This window comes from Mustela lutreola, chromosome 16 (genome assembly GCF_030435805.1).
Source record: "Mustela lutreola isolate mMusLut2 chromosome 16, mMusLut2.pri, whole genome shotgun sequence".
NCBI lineage: Eukaryota > Metazoa > Chordata > Mammalia > Carnivora > Mustelidae > Mustela > Mustela lutreola.
This window is the reverse complement of record NC_081305.1, coordinates 3,132,738-3,147,176: the sequence shown is the minus strand read 5'-3', so window position 1 is coordinate 3,147,176 and position 14,439 is coordinate 3,132,738. Positions and strand designations below refer to the sequence as shown.

General features: G+C 59.7%; 1 protein-coding gene across 1 annotated transcript in view; it reads right to left on the bottom strand.

Moving 5' to 3' along the window:
* C16H16orf74 (chromosome 16 C16orf74 homolog) overlaps positions 1-14,439 on the bottom strand; it is a 30,169-nt gene that overhangs the window by 14,139 nt on the left and 1,591 nt on the right. Inside the window, exon 2 of the mRNA XM_059152576.1 lies at positions 7,796-7,841. Coding sequence (XP_059008559.1) covers positions 7,796-7,823 — 28 coding nt within the window. The 5' untranslated portion in view covers positions 7,824-7,841. The remainder of the gene's footprint in view (positions 1-7,795; positions 7,842-14,439) is intronic.

Genomic DNA, 14,439 nt, shown 5'->3' with positions numbered 1-14,439 from the left:
GGGGCCCAGTGTGTGGTCACGGGGCCCGGGGACGTCTCCAGAGTCCCAGAGGGTGGGGACACTGGGCCCAGCTGGTCCCTCCAGGCCAGAGACATCGGCTGCGTAAGACTCCAGCCTGTTGGGCCCTGCTCTTGGCTGACCCCCAGCCACCTTGTTTTTCATGGCTTCTCCTCTGGGAGGCAGGCATGGCTGCTATTCCTGTGTCACACTCTCTGTCTCCACGTACAAACACCCTCCTCGGCGTATTTGTTTCCTTTCTCCTACACACGTGGCAGTGCTAGACCTGCCGTTCTGCCCCGGTCCCTTTCGCGGAGCCGTGTGCGTGGGACACGGCTCCCCAGCTGTTGGGACAGAGCTGCCTGTCCTTTCTCATGCCTTCATGGTCTCCCCAGCATGGTCCCGCCTTCTGACCGACACATGGGAAGCGCGTGCCTAGGACGCCAGGGTGGGCTGTCAGGAGCTGAGGCTGGCTGTGGGGAGGAGCTAGGACTCAAAGGACAGGCGTCTTCAGAGCCTGTGCCTTTTTGGCCCATAGCCCCTGGCCCCACAGTCCCCCACTGGAACCTGTGGCCCGAGTGTGCGTTATGCCCCAGGCTAGTCCCCAGTGGGCCTAAGCACTGCCCACCGATGACCCCCAGGACCTCTCTGCCCCCAACCTGGGAGGGACTGAGTGGGGCACTCAAGGAGCTTAGGGTACACAACTTTTTTTTTTTTTTTTTAATTTTTTTAAGATTTTATTTATTTATTTGACAGAGAGAGATCACAAGTAGGCAGAGAGGCAGGCAGAGAGAGAGAGGAGGAAGCAGGTTCCCCAGTGAGCAGAGAGCCCGATATGGGACTCGATCCCAGGACCCTGAGATCATGACCTGAGCCGAAGGCAGCGGCTTAACCCACTGAGCCACCCAGGTGCCCCCAGGGTACACAACTTGAGGGGGCCCCTCCTCAGGGCCAGCACACCCTCCCTCTCCTCATCTCAGCCCTGCCCAAGGTCATGCCCCTCCTGGCCCACTTCTCCAGCATGTCCCGGAGACAGGCAGGTTAAAGGCCTGTCCCCCTTGATCTGGAACAACTGTCCAGGGCCATCTCTGCTCCAGAGCCCCCATGCATGGAAGGTACAGGTCCTCAGGCATGCCCCAGGCCAGTCAACATGACCGTGACCCTCTTGGCTGTCCTTCCCTCCTTCCTCAGGACAGCAGGCGCGGGTCAGGGTGGGGGCGGGGGGGTGGTCCGCCTAAGCAGGACACGGGGCGCTAAATCCGGGCCAGGAGCCATGCTGGTTCTACCAGGGAGACAGGGCGGGGCCACGTTAAGTACCATCTGCTTTGGCATTTAAGATAGTCTCTGATTATCTACCCCTCCTTGGAGCAGGTGGGGGTCTCCCTGTCCTCTGAGCCCCTGCCTCCTGGGTTTCCAGCCAAGCCAACCTTGTCCCCTGGGGCGGTCAGCCCCCAGCCCAGGTTCCATGTGAAAAGCAAGGATGCCGGCCTCCGAGAGTGGTTCTCACCCTGGGATGGGCGGGACAATCAGCGGGGAAGCCTCAGAAACCCAGGACCCCCGCCACAGTAACTGAATCCCAGACCTCTGGGGAGTGGGCCAGGGCTGCGCGGGTCTTAAAAGCCTCCCCTGTGGGAGGCTTAGACCCCTGGTCTGCCCTGATTCCGCGCTCCCTACTACTCACACAAGAAACTCTCAGGAGCACACCTCAGCAGCCACAGCCCTGCCCGCCCCAGGGACCTCGGCTCCCCCGGCTTGGCCCCGCGGCCCTCGTCCCTGTCACACTCTCGTCCTCACTGCTCCTCTGCTCAACAAACTTGTTCCCGTCTCAGGGCCTTGGCGTCCGCTGTTCCCTCGGCCTGGAGCACTGTTCCCTGCCTCCGTGCGGCTGGCTCTGATACTAGGGCTGCAGGAGGCCCGTGCCTGTCTCACGCCCACTGGGGCACCACTTCAATTCCCTTTCCCGCAGTCGCCACACCATCCGCCGGTCTGGGTCTCACGTTCACACCCTCGTTTCTGCCTCTCCTGCGTGGGGACAGGGCTCTGAGCCGTCCGCAGCCCTTGCCTGGGGCCTGGGGCAGACGCCCAACAGCGGGCCGCCCGCCGGTCAGCTGGGAGGTCACGTGGGAACACGGCGGGTCTGGGCTCTGTACCCCGCGGGGAGGGGGAGCAGGGCAGACAGCAAGGACCCCCACAGGCAGGAAGCTGCTGCTCAGGAAGCTGGGGTTCCCCTGAGGGCAGCTGGAAGCTGTCCAGTTGGGGACACGGAAGCTCAGTACACAAAGACGCTGACCTTGGCCACATTCTACCTCAATGCGGGGCCCCACCATGTCACCGTCCTTTCAAACGCATGAAGCCCCGAAGCAATCCGAAAATGGCTCAGAGCGTATTAGCCCAATGGGTGCCTTTGATCCCTCCCTTTCCACGGAGCTCCCAGCCCCTACTGGAGTAACCCCTAAATTCCCTGCCCCCCCAAATCAGGCTGCTTTTCTCCTTGACCACCTGCTGTTCTCCTCCCCCTGTCTCCCAGACCGGCTCCCCCAGGCCGGGTGGCTTCCCTGGTGCCACCCCTGCCCACAGACCCGGCCACGGGTTTCCGTCCCTCAGCTGGCACTCGGGGGGCTGTTCCGCGTAACGTTCCCCTCTCCCTCCCTCTCCCAGCTCCCCGCGGTCAAGACACACGGCTGCCTTGCTCCCCTCGGAAGCCCCGGAGCCGGCCCTGGATCCGCGCACAGTAGGGATACAATCGATAATTGTGCAACGAGCTGTCTCTCGACCAGCTCTCCCGCAGCGTCGGACGGCTCACACCCGGACTTGGCCCTAGGAGGAGTGCTGCATCGTGACTCTCATCTCCGCTGTGACCCGTGGCTAGTCTCAGGCTCCCTGACACCCGTGAGAAACGGGCACTGCGACGGCCCGCCCCCAAGCGCCCCATGCCTGGGTACAGGCCGGATGGAGGGAGGGGCTCTGAGCCCCCTGCGAGGGAAGGGGGAGAAATGCCTGAGCAGTCAGGGGTGCCGGGGAGGGCGGGCCCATGTCCCGGGCCCCACCGTCAACATCGTCACGTGCTCGGCACAAGAGACTGGAGACCCCACCGGCGTCGGGCAGATCCCAACAGCGGGCTGTCCTCCCAAACAGACGGCCAGTGCTCCTCCAGACAGTCAAGGTCGCAGACAGGAGCGTCTCAGAAACTGACATGGTCCGAGGAGCCTGAGGGGGCGTGACGAGGAACTGTAAGGTGGGGTCCTGGGACAGCAAAGGGGCTGGCAGGGAGAACAGGAAAGCTGAACCAAGTGGGAGCGCGGCTGGCAAGGACTTATCTAGGCGCGTTCAGGGCCCTCGAGGAAGGGACCCAGCCGAGGCAAGTTTTAACTAAAGGGGAAACTGTGAACCTGAAACTACTTTCTGGAAATCTAAAACTGTCCTAACAAATAGTCCTTAGAACACATGAGCGAGGCACCAACCCCAGAGCCAGTCTCCATCTCCTGGTGCCTTCCCACCTGGTCCCGGGCACCCCAGAAGGACGGTCCTCTGGGACCAGCCCGGCCCAGGAGCCTGTCTCCACAGCGATGCGGTCATTGGCCAGGGCTGGCACTGGTGCCCTCAGGGGAACCCCAGAGACCACACCGGCCCCCGAGGTAGCCCCACGGGAAAGCCCGCACCTCCAGATTGAGTTCCCCTGCACCTGCGGCTGCCACCAGAACAGGAAGGCACAAAGAACCGGGCACAGGAAATCCCGTCCATCGACAGCGCTGGTCTCAGATAACTCTCGAAGCCTGGCCCGGGAGATGTCCCCATTCGTCACTCCATTTTGCAGATGGGGAAGTTGAGGCTTTGACACATGAACTGATTTGTACGACGTTGTGGATTGCCAGGACACACCTGGGATCTGAACTCAGATCCTTCTGACCCTGGAGCCCGGGCACCAGTGTTCTCAGACTTGAACAGGCACTGGAATCCCCCCCAGGGTTTGTTAAAAACCCCCAGAGCTTCTGACTCAGTAGGTCTGGGAGGGGCCCACGCATCTGACCAGTTCCCAGGGGAAGTGGAGGCCGCAGGTCTGGGGGCCTGACCCTGCTGCTCCCTGGGGCAGTGCAGCCTGCTGCTGGCCTGGAGAAAGCCTGCTCCTGAGCACAAACTGGGAAACCACCCGCCCCTCTCCTGCCCGCTGAGCCAAGCCCCTCCTGGCCGGCCAGGGGATGCAGGGCTGGTGAGAGCGGCCCTGTGCCTCGGTCCCCCCACTGTGAAGTCACCTACGCTGTCCAGCTGTAACGAGGCACATCAAGGGAGCAGCGCCTGGCTCCCAGCCACGCCCGGCCCATACCAGCCCTTCTGCCAGAGGGCACGGGAGAGGTGCTCTTTGGACAGCAGAGCGCTCTCACATGTCACAGCTGCCACGGCCAGGCCCTTGGGCAGCAGGACCCACTCCCAGTGCTCTGCTGTGCCTGCTCCCCTTTGGGACCAGAAACAAAGATTTTGGCACAAGTGTGTTCCTCTGTTCCATGCCACACTCACGTGTCCCCACCTCAGGCTGTCTCTGCTGTCAGGCCAGAGAAGCACCTTCCTGCCCTGCCTGTGCGGGGCTCAGGGCTGAAAGGATTCGTGGTGGGCTGACGAGTATCCCCCCAAATCCACATCCACACAGACCCTTAGAATGTGGCCTTATTTGGAAATAAGTTCTTTGCAGATGTGATTCGTTAAGAATCTAGGGATGAGGGCGCCTGGGTGGCTCAGTGGGTTAAGCCGCTGCCTTCGGCTCGGGTCATGATCTCAGGGTCCTGGAATCGAGCCCTGCAACGGGCTCTCTGCTCCGCGGGGAGCCTGCTTCCTCCTCTCTGCCTGCCTCTCTGCCTGCTTGTGATCTCTGTCTGTCAAATAAATAAATAAAATCTAAAAAAAAAAAAGAAAAGAAAGAAAGAAAAAAAAGGCTGGCTGTAAATCCAAGACTGGTGTCTTCTTAAGAGAAAGGACACAGAGCGACACAGGGAGGAGGCCGTGTGAGGACGGAGGCAGACCCAGGAGGACGTGGCCACATGCCTGGGAGCGCCTGGAGTCCCCAGGAGCGGGAAGAGACAGGGAGGACCCTCGCTCAGAGCCTTGAGAGGCAGCGTGGTTAGAACGCATAACCTCCGGCCATGGGGGAATGCATTTCTGTTGCTCGAAGCCCCTCAGTTTGGGGTAATACATTACAGCAGCTCCAGGAAACTCCAACACCATCTTACAGACTGTGAAGCTGAATGAGAACGTGTTGATAACGTTTCTGGCTACAGCGACTGTTTCAAATGTCAACTTAAAATGTTACCTTCTGCAGAGGCCAAACCAACCGTGGTTGGAGCAAGGCCTCTGGAACGAGCCTCCCCGCGGTTCAGATCGCACCGGGTCCCAGCTGTGTGGCCTCAGGCCAATGGCACTGCCTCTCTGTGCCTCAGTGTCCTCATCTAGAAACTGGGGATCTTGGGGGGGACTCACTTGGGTGTCGCGGAGACAGGGGAGCGGATCCACACAGAATAGGCGCAGAACAGGGTCCTGTCCCGGCTGGGCCCCCAGGAAGAACTCACCATATATTGTAACGAATTGACTGGGTCCTTCTGATTTCTGGGATTTATCCCAAAGAAATACTAATTTAACAAATCAGAAATCAAAGATGTTCAAAACGGCACAATTTACAAAAGCAACAAGCTGGAAACCGCCCAGAGGCCCACTCATGGCGGGCTGGGGCACAGGCCTTAGAGAGCATGGAAAGACACAGACCAGGGACACCCGGACACGTCGCAGTCCCACCGTGGGGGAACACCACGCCTGCGGGCGTGAGGGCCGAGACGTAATGTGGACAGCAGTGCGCAGGGAACGGGCCGTGGGGCACTGTGCCCTTTGTAGCTGGCCTGTCCCTTCCGGGAGGAGGAGGAGGGTCTGGGGCCTCTGGGCTGGTGGGCCTGGGTCGTTTTGGTGAAGCACAGAGAGAAGGTCCAGGTCTCGGTTCCCTGGGCTCCCCCACTCCCTCCCCCTGCCTGTCACACCCCAGAGATCTGCAGCCTCCAGAGGCCAGGGCTGGGTGAGGCTGGTGTGGGCAGAGGGCTGGCAGCCCCGGGCCGGGGACAGGCCCTGACGAGCTGTGGTGCAAACGCGCGAGCAAACCTCGCTGCCCCGGCGACATTCCAACCCTTCGCTCCTCCAGGGCCTTGGCTGACTCGTCAAAGACGTCCTGTCCCCGCAGCCGAAAGTGGAGGCAGCCCCGTGTCCACGGGAATGATCGATCAACCCCCGGTGGTCCATACACGTGGGGAACAGAAATCAGCCTTGGAGAGGAAGGCTGTTCTGACACCTGCTATGGCAGGGGCGGACCCTGAGGACGTTACGCTGAGTGAATCAGCCCGTCACAAAAGGGCAGTTACTGTGTCATTGCATGCGCGGGAGCCCCCCCCCCCCCCCAGTAGGCAAATCCGCAGAGACGGAAGGTAGGACGAGGAGGCGGGGCTGGCGGGGGGCGGGGGGGCGGGGGGGCAGGGGAAGCGTGGGAGTGGGACGGGCACAGTGGAGAAGGTCTGGAGGCGGTCGCTGGGGACCTCTGCGCGATACCATAAACGCACGTAATGTCTGGGGGCTGTACACTTAAAAATGGTCAAGACAGCACATATTACGTGACATGTATCTCACACAATTAAAAACCAAAACAAAAGCTTGTATCAAATGCCTACTCTGTGCCCAGCACGACCCGGCCGCGAAGTCCAAGGGTTGAGGGTCCTGGGGCACCAGGGGCTCCATCCAGAGGCAACTACGGGCTCTCCACCCCCACAGATGCTGGCCCAACAAATGCCCCCCACTCCCTCAGGGGCTCAGCCTGCGGCCTCAGAGGGGCCAGGCCCTGGAGGGGCGTGGGCTGCCTCGGGCTCTCCAGCATCTCATCCCCACCTTGCCCTCCACACCCGGATTTTCTCCAGGGGAGCCGCTGCCCTGCACGCCCGCTGCCCTGCATGCCCGCGTAGTCTTGGAGGAACTGTCCATCAAGATGCCTCGCCCCCTGGCCAAGGGGGCAGGGCATAATCCGTAAGCTGGGCCCACGGGGCCTCTGCTGAGCTCACCCATCCCAGCAGCGGACACAACGTGGTCCTTCACTCTGGCCTGCACCTTCCCGCGCCCCTGACCTCCTGCAGCAAAGGGCCAGGGCCAGGGCACCTCCGAAACATCCAGGAGGTGAGTCAGCGCTGCCGGGCATGCCACACATGGGTGAGGGGCCACCAGAACGACTCCCGGATTTCCAGCTAGGGAGCATGTGTCCCTGAATAATGGGCATCAAGGGGAGAGGTCTCTGTAGGGGCCATGTTGGTCTGCAGTGCCCCTGGGTCATCTAGACGCGGGCCAGGAGGGTCTAGGACACAGGACAGGTGTCTGGGGTCCCTCTGCCAACACCTACCACATTCCACAGTGACCTGGTGTCCTTCCAGACCCTCTCCCTGTTGGCCTTGCCCAGCCCCCAGCAGGCCGGACCTGCTATGTCAGTGGTAACAGGCCTGCAGGGTCGGGGCTCTTCCTCCCTTACTCTCCAGGGTTGGGATTAATCCCCCTGAGGGACAAGCCAAGGCCCAGGGGCACTTCGACTTTCTCTGTCAGTGACAGGGAAGGCCTGCAGGGGCGCTCAGAGTCAGAGCAAGCCTTTATAAGGCACCTGCTGTATATAGATGCTGCCTTAAGCAGTGGTCCCCCTCCCACTCCAGGGTGGATCCTCCTACTCTCCAGCCTCACGCCTCCCCCCGCCACCCCTCTCCCAGGCCCAGAGATGCTGGTGGGGAAGCTCTCCCCTTACCTTTCAGGCAGGACAGCTTGAGCCCCATGGCGGCGCCTCGGTGGGCCTGTGGAGAGAGAGGGGGCTTGTTGGTCTTGGCCATGTGCAGCTGGCCCCCGCCCCGCCCCCGCCCCACGGGTACACAACAGGAAATAGCGGGGAGAGAAGCCGCCAGAGCCTGGTGAGGTCAGGGTGCGTGCTGACATCTGCGCTGAGTTTGCTCAAAGATGAGTCTGTGCTGGTGGAAAAAACTTTCCGGCGCCTCAGAACTGCATAGACGGGAGATCTGGAGGGTGAGGTGCGGTCGAGGTGAGGGCGTGGTCGGGGCTGACCTGGCCTTTTCTTTTGGGGCCAACAGTGGTGGCTGGCTTCAGAAGCAGGAGCAGGAGGACGTGGTGAGCTCACCTGCTGTCAGGGCGCCGCCCCTCATCTAAAATGCACGTGGACATCTAACCGATTAAGAGCACTAAGGCCTCAGTCCATGGGAGTTAAACTGTCCCCGCAGTCGGCCAGCAAGGGGATTCCCCCTGAGCATTCGGAGCGATGGATAAAACAGGACGCGGCTGACAGTGTTCGGCACCTGTGTGCTCCAGCCCCGGGGTGTGCTACTCTCACTCACAGACGGGAAATCAAGGCTCAGAGAGCGGGGGTTCCAACCCCGGGGCTGCCCCAACCCCGGTCTGGGGCCTGTGAGGCTCTGCACACCCTTCTGGGGAAGAGGAGGGGGCTGCCTCCATGCCAGGCTGCCTGGGGGAGAGGCGAGGAGGTGGCCATGAGGGAAGCCCCTTGGATCTCCACCACGGGTGTGTGAGCGAGGCCCCACGTTGTGCTCTCCTTGTCCCGCCCAGAGGCTGGCGTCTGTGGCTAGGAAATGCTGGGGTTCCCCCAGGAACTCACTACACGGGCGGTGCTGCTGGACCAGCAGCCTCGGGCCCCCGGGAGCTTGTTAGCAATGCCGCATCTCAGGCACACCCAGAAGCCTTGAGCCACAGTCGGTATTCTAACAAGGCCCCCCGGGAGTCGTGTGTCTGTTGAGGTTGGAGAAGCGCGTTCTGGGCCTTAAGATGGAAGATGGGGTGTGTGGGGTGGGGGAGCGGTGCGGGCGGTGGGGGACAGTGAGGGTGTGGAGAAGCAGGAGTCTGGGAGGCACGCAGGCTCGGGAGCTGGAGGGACCAGGAGGGGCTGGCCTGGAGAAACCCCGGGTGAGGGCTTTGGTTTTATCCAGGCTGGGTCTGTGGGACAGGTAGGAAGGCAGGGGCCCGGATGCATTTCTTAGATGGGCTGGGGGCCTGGGGACAAGGCAGAGAGCACAAATAAGTGTGTGTGGGGGGGAGAGACAGGGCAGGAGAGGGGCAGATGGTGGTGCGGTGTCTCTTGACTTGCCTGCAGGCCGTGGAGCTGTGCCCTCCTGGCTGACCAGAGCCTGGCTTAGCCGGGTAACCATGGATGGGCTGTTCTACCAACCCAGGCTTCATTTGCCTCATCTTTAAAATGGGGATGATGCCGGGGGATCTGGGTGGCTCAGATGATTAAGCCTCTGCCTTTGGCTTAGGTCATGATCCCAGGGTCCTGGACTGGAGCCCCACACTGGGCTCCCTGCTCAGCGGGGTCTGCTTCTCCCTCTCCCACTCTCCCTGCTTGTGTTCTCTCTCTGTGTCAAATGAATACATTTTTAAAAAATCTTAAAAAAAATAAAATGAAATGGGGATGATGGTCTTGGAAGTCTCACTCAGCAGCAGGACGACGGAACCATCCGGAGGGCGCAGAGCTCCCGTCCGAGAAGTGTCCGATGCTATTATTTACACCAGCCACAGAGGGAAGACGGGCAGTGGTTTCCAGCTGGGGCCTTTCTCCAGGGCATACTCCTTGCAGTGCGGTCCTGGGACCGGAGCACGGGCCCACCAGGAGCTTGTGAGAGACGCCAGGGTCGCAGGCCCCGCCCCACCTGCAGGCTCGGCACCTTCATCTCAAAACGGGACCCAGGGGATGTCCATGACCACTGCAGCGACCCTGAGCACTGTCTCCTATGACCCTGTGAATTCGCCTGGGCCCTTAAAAAGATACAGACGCCTGGGTCTCACCCCAGAGACTCTAGGCTAATGGGCCTAGGGTGTGGGCCTAGCACTGGGATTTTTTAAAAGCTCCCCAAGGGATTCTAATCATGGGCGGGATTTGATACCAAGGAGGGGGTGTCTTCAGGGGGAGAGGAAGGGCCAGGCTGGAGGAAAAGAGAGCCCAAGGCCAGTCCGGTAGGACTAACGGTCCTTGAGCATTCACTGTGTGCCCGTCACAGCCCAGGACGGAGATGGCTGGTCGGTCAATGCTCACAACAGCCCCTAGAGGCTGCGACCCTCCCCATCCCCACTCCACAGAGGGGGAAACAGAGGCACAGGGAGGATAGTTCATCCACACTCTCAAATAAATAAGTAAAATCTTAAAAAAAAAAAAAAAAAAAAAGACCAATACTGAAATAGTCAAAAGAAAGACAACTGTCTATGAGGTGACCGGATGCAGTCACCTTTCAGGGCTCAGATCTCAGTCATTGGCCTGCGTTTGTGAGAGGCCTTCGTGGCTCCTGCGACACACACGCCCAGCCCAGCCGTCTGGGCTCGAGGCCACTGTGCCTGCAGCGTGACTCCGACAGGTCAGCTAAATCAGCATATGCGTGTGCAGACGCAGAGACCCTAAGGCAAATGTGGCTTCATCTCTGGGAAAGGACTCGGAGGAGCCCTCCGTGTTCCTGCGGCTTTTCTGGAAGCCTGAAACTACTTCAAGAGAAGTCACACAAGGAAAGAAGAGCGGACACAGGCAGCAACGGGGGTCCGCAGCCTCTGTGCCCGACCCCAAGAAAATGAAGACGGATCAAGGAAGCAAGAGGAGGAGGAGGAAGCAGCACTGGCCGCAGCCTGGGTTCAGGGGACACAGGGACAAGAAGCTGCGCGGCGTCAGGCCAGGTCACGTCCAGGGGTCATGTGGTGTGCAGCGACTCTGTGTCTGCTTCCTAAAATTCCCAGATGGAGAAATGTCACAAACCGGCGTTCCTCATCCCAGCACACAGGCCGTGACCCTGCCTCTCCCTCCCCACAGGACAGGACAGAGGCAGCAGGCGGGGAGTGGCCCGGAGGAATAAGGAAGAATCAGGGTCCAAGAGCTGTGTGACCTCAGGCAAGTCACTGCCATCTCTGAGCCAGAGGTGCTGACGTTCGGCCCCCCAGGTTCCCGTGTGTCCTCGCCTGTCAAATATTAGGCACCCTGCCTAGGGGACGGTCCTGTCCCCAAGCACTCCTGTGAAGGCACTGCCTTAGGGGTGTCCCACATCATGGGCCCTGGCTCTGGGCTGCTGGGTCAGGAGAAGACACTCCCACAGGTGATCCACTCCACCCCCCCCACCCCCCCACCCCCACCCCCGCTGCTGGGGCTGCTGGCAGGCGGCCAGCCCGGGCAGTGACTGCGGGGAGAGCCCCATGAATGGGCGAGCCCTTCGGAAGGGGAGTCGCCGAAGCCTGATTCTACAGCTGGGTGAATGGAGGCCTGACTGGGGGGGAGTGAGGCCGCTCCCACTTCCAGCTGTGAGAGCCCATAGATATCCATCTCCCTGAGGATTTTAAGAGGTCAGGTCCTGGGCCAAGATTATTATAAAAATCACTGCCCTCCACCCTAAAAATGTCCCGAGAGAGACATCACCGCTGCCTCCCCATTTTACAGATGGGGGTGGGGGGACAGAGCTCTGAGGGGTCCCGGGTCCAGGAAGCTCGACCCAGGCGGCCCCAGGGCTGCGTTCGGTACAAATGCACAGGTTTCTGAGACGAGGAAAAAGAGAGTCAATGGGAGGGAAGCGATCTCGGGGGAGGGTCCACCCCCTTCGCGTGGCTAGACGGGCAAGCGCCACCAGGCCCAGGGAACCGCTAGCTCAGGTATAAACATTCCCTCTTTCACACTTGGGCAGGAGCGTGAAACACCTCCCTTTCCTCGATGTTCCCTTTGAAATCTCAGATTGTTGATTATTTGCACAACAGCTTGAAGTTGAACAGGTTCTTTCTTGCACCCCTACTGCCAAGGGGCCACCGCGGGGTCCTACCGAGGCAGGCAGGGCAATGACACACACCTCCTGCCGCGGGGTCTGCCTCCCCGCCGAGCCTCAGAGAGAGATGCGGGAGCCGCGTGTCAGCTGCTTTGCACACCACGCGCCTTCTCTAAAAGCCTGAGCATCTCCAGGGGAGGGACACACTCGGCTGAGCTGTCCGCGACTGTTTTCAGAGCACTGGGGAAGGAATGACCAGCCCACAGCGGTGAGAGTGCCCCGGCTTGCCTCCCACACGTTTGCCGTGCAGAGAAAGGGAAGCCGAGCTATTCTCTGCACTAAGTACACAGTCACGCGAAGTACCGAGCCCACGGCATAGAGCCACCGAGGGACGGGGGGGGGGGGGAGACCCAACTTCTTGAAGGCTGACCCCGGGGGGCAGGCTGACTCCCTTCAGGCACTACTTTTGTGGACCAGAGAGGCTGGGCTCTGGAGTGCGAGGGCACGTCTCTCTTGGAGGCAGTCCTAGGCATCTAGAGCTGGAGGGGGCCGGAGTTAAAAGGCTCCAGATAAAATATCCAGTGCCAGTTTCTGCATGGGACATACTCAGACCCCAAATCCTTCATGAACTCACAATTCAAACTTAATTGGGTGTCTAGTTTCCTGTTTTGTCTGTTTTTTAAGATTTTATTTTTGGGGCACCTGGGTGGTTCAGCGGGTTAAACCTCTCCCCTCAGCTTGATCGTGATCTCGGGGTCCTGGGATCGAGCCCCACATCGGGCTCTCTGCTCAGCAGGGAGCCTGCTTCCCCCTCTCTCTCTGTCTGCCTCTCTGCCTACCTGTGATCTGTCAAATAAATAAAATCTTTAAAAAAATATTTTATTTTTAAGTAATCTCCGCGCCCAAAGTAGGGCTTGAACTTGCGACCTCGAGAGTGAGCGTCCCATGCCAGGTATATCCTATATTTTACTTGCCAAATCCGGCAGCTCTCCACAGCAGTGGTCTGGGTGCTCACGTGGGCTTCCCAGATGAGGACAGAGGCCCAGAGAGGGACCGTGAGTGCAAGGCCGGGTCCAGCTGGAAGCCGGGTCTCGGTCTCTGCAGAGTACTGTCCTAGAGGGAATCGGAAAGATCCCCTGGAGGTCATGAGTCACTGAACTGAACAAAGACCTCACTTGAGCCCAAGCAGAGGGCCGGGGTGAAGAATCAGAGCTGAGGAATGTGACAGTTGGCCTAGGTGGGCGGGCCGGCCGAGGGAGGATGGGACCAGGTACCACTCGCAGCCGGGGGACGGGGGCCAGCTCTCCACGCCTGTTTCCTCACTGCATTCAGGGGAAGACGGTTCGGATGGGCTGGCCACCCTGGGCTCCTAGTCAGGCACACGGAACATCTTGGTTTTCTTCCTTCTTTAGAAAAGGCACTTGCTTTTTGTAACAGGATTAGAATTCCTGCAATTCCAGCCAAAGGGTCTGTGCCGGGAACAGATGCTACAAGTGTTAACACGCCTCCCATCCGGGTACACGGAGTGCAAACACGAGCATCTCCCTGACCTTAGCCCGCGGACCTGCAGGAGGCTGCGAGCTCCTCAGCTCCTCGGGAGGGGAGGGGAGGCGGGGACAGCTGCTTCCCCCACCGCGGCTCACCAACAGGAAGTCACAGAGCATGGGGGCGGGGAGGCAAGGCGCCCCGTGAGATCCCCACCTATTTTTGGGTCCTGGAGAAGGGGCCTGGGCCACCTGAGGTCCAGCCTTGGCCTCCCTGTGACTGACCCTGTAACTCTGAGCAAAATACTTGCTCACTGCCTGCTCTGAACCTCTGCGTAATAACCAAGCTTGATGCTTACAGTTTGTGTAGCTTTTCGTGTTCTATGTCCATACTAATGTTTATTTAAAAATATGGGGTATGCTCTTAGAGGTCAAGTTAACGATTAATTCACCACAGGGTTAATTTAAAAGTATGCAATTAGGGGCACCTGCGTGGCTCAGTCAGTTAAGCGTCTGCCTTCAGCTTCGGTCACGATCCCGGGGTTCTGGGATTGAGTTCCGGTATCGGGCTCCCTGCTCATCGGGGAACCTGCTTCTCCCTCTCCCTGCTGCTCCCCCTGCTCATTCTCAATCTCTCTCTCTCTCAAATAAATAAAATCTTCAAGAAAAATTTTTTGCAGTCAAATGCTCTACCACTGAGCTATACCCCCAAGAAAAATTTTTTGAAGTAGGCTCCACACCCAATGTGGGTCTCAAACTCACCACCCTGAGCTCAAGAGTCACATGCTTTTCTGACTGAGCCAGCCAGGTGCCCCCCAAAACATGCAGCTGTTTTTCACAGCAGCCTTGACGATAGGACCCACAGACGACCAGCCCACGTCAGAGAGAGCCCGCCAGCTCACCCCCTGAGGGTTTCTGGATGTGGCACGTCTGTGGGAGACGTGGGGCCCACCGCTGGCACCTGAGGGAGAGTGCCGCTGGGAGGGGCAGGAGGACATTCCTGGGGACTTCCTAGTTCCGGATCTGGCGTACACTCTTCATGTGCACATAGTCCTATGTGTATATGCTACATGCATAAAGCTTTAATGGGGGGAGGTGTTGCGCTTGCTGGTCCCAGAGGCCTGGCCTGACCCCTGCCATATTCCAGAACAATTCACTGT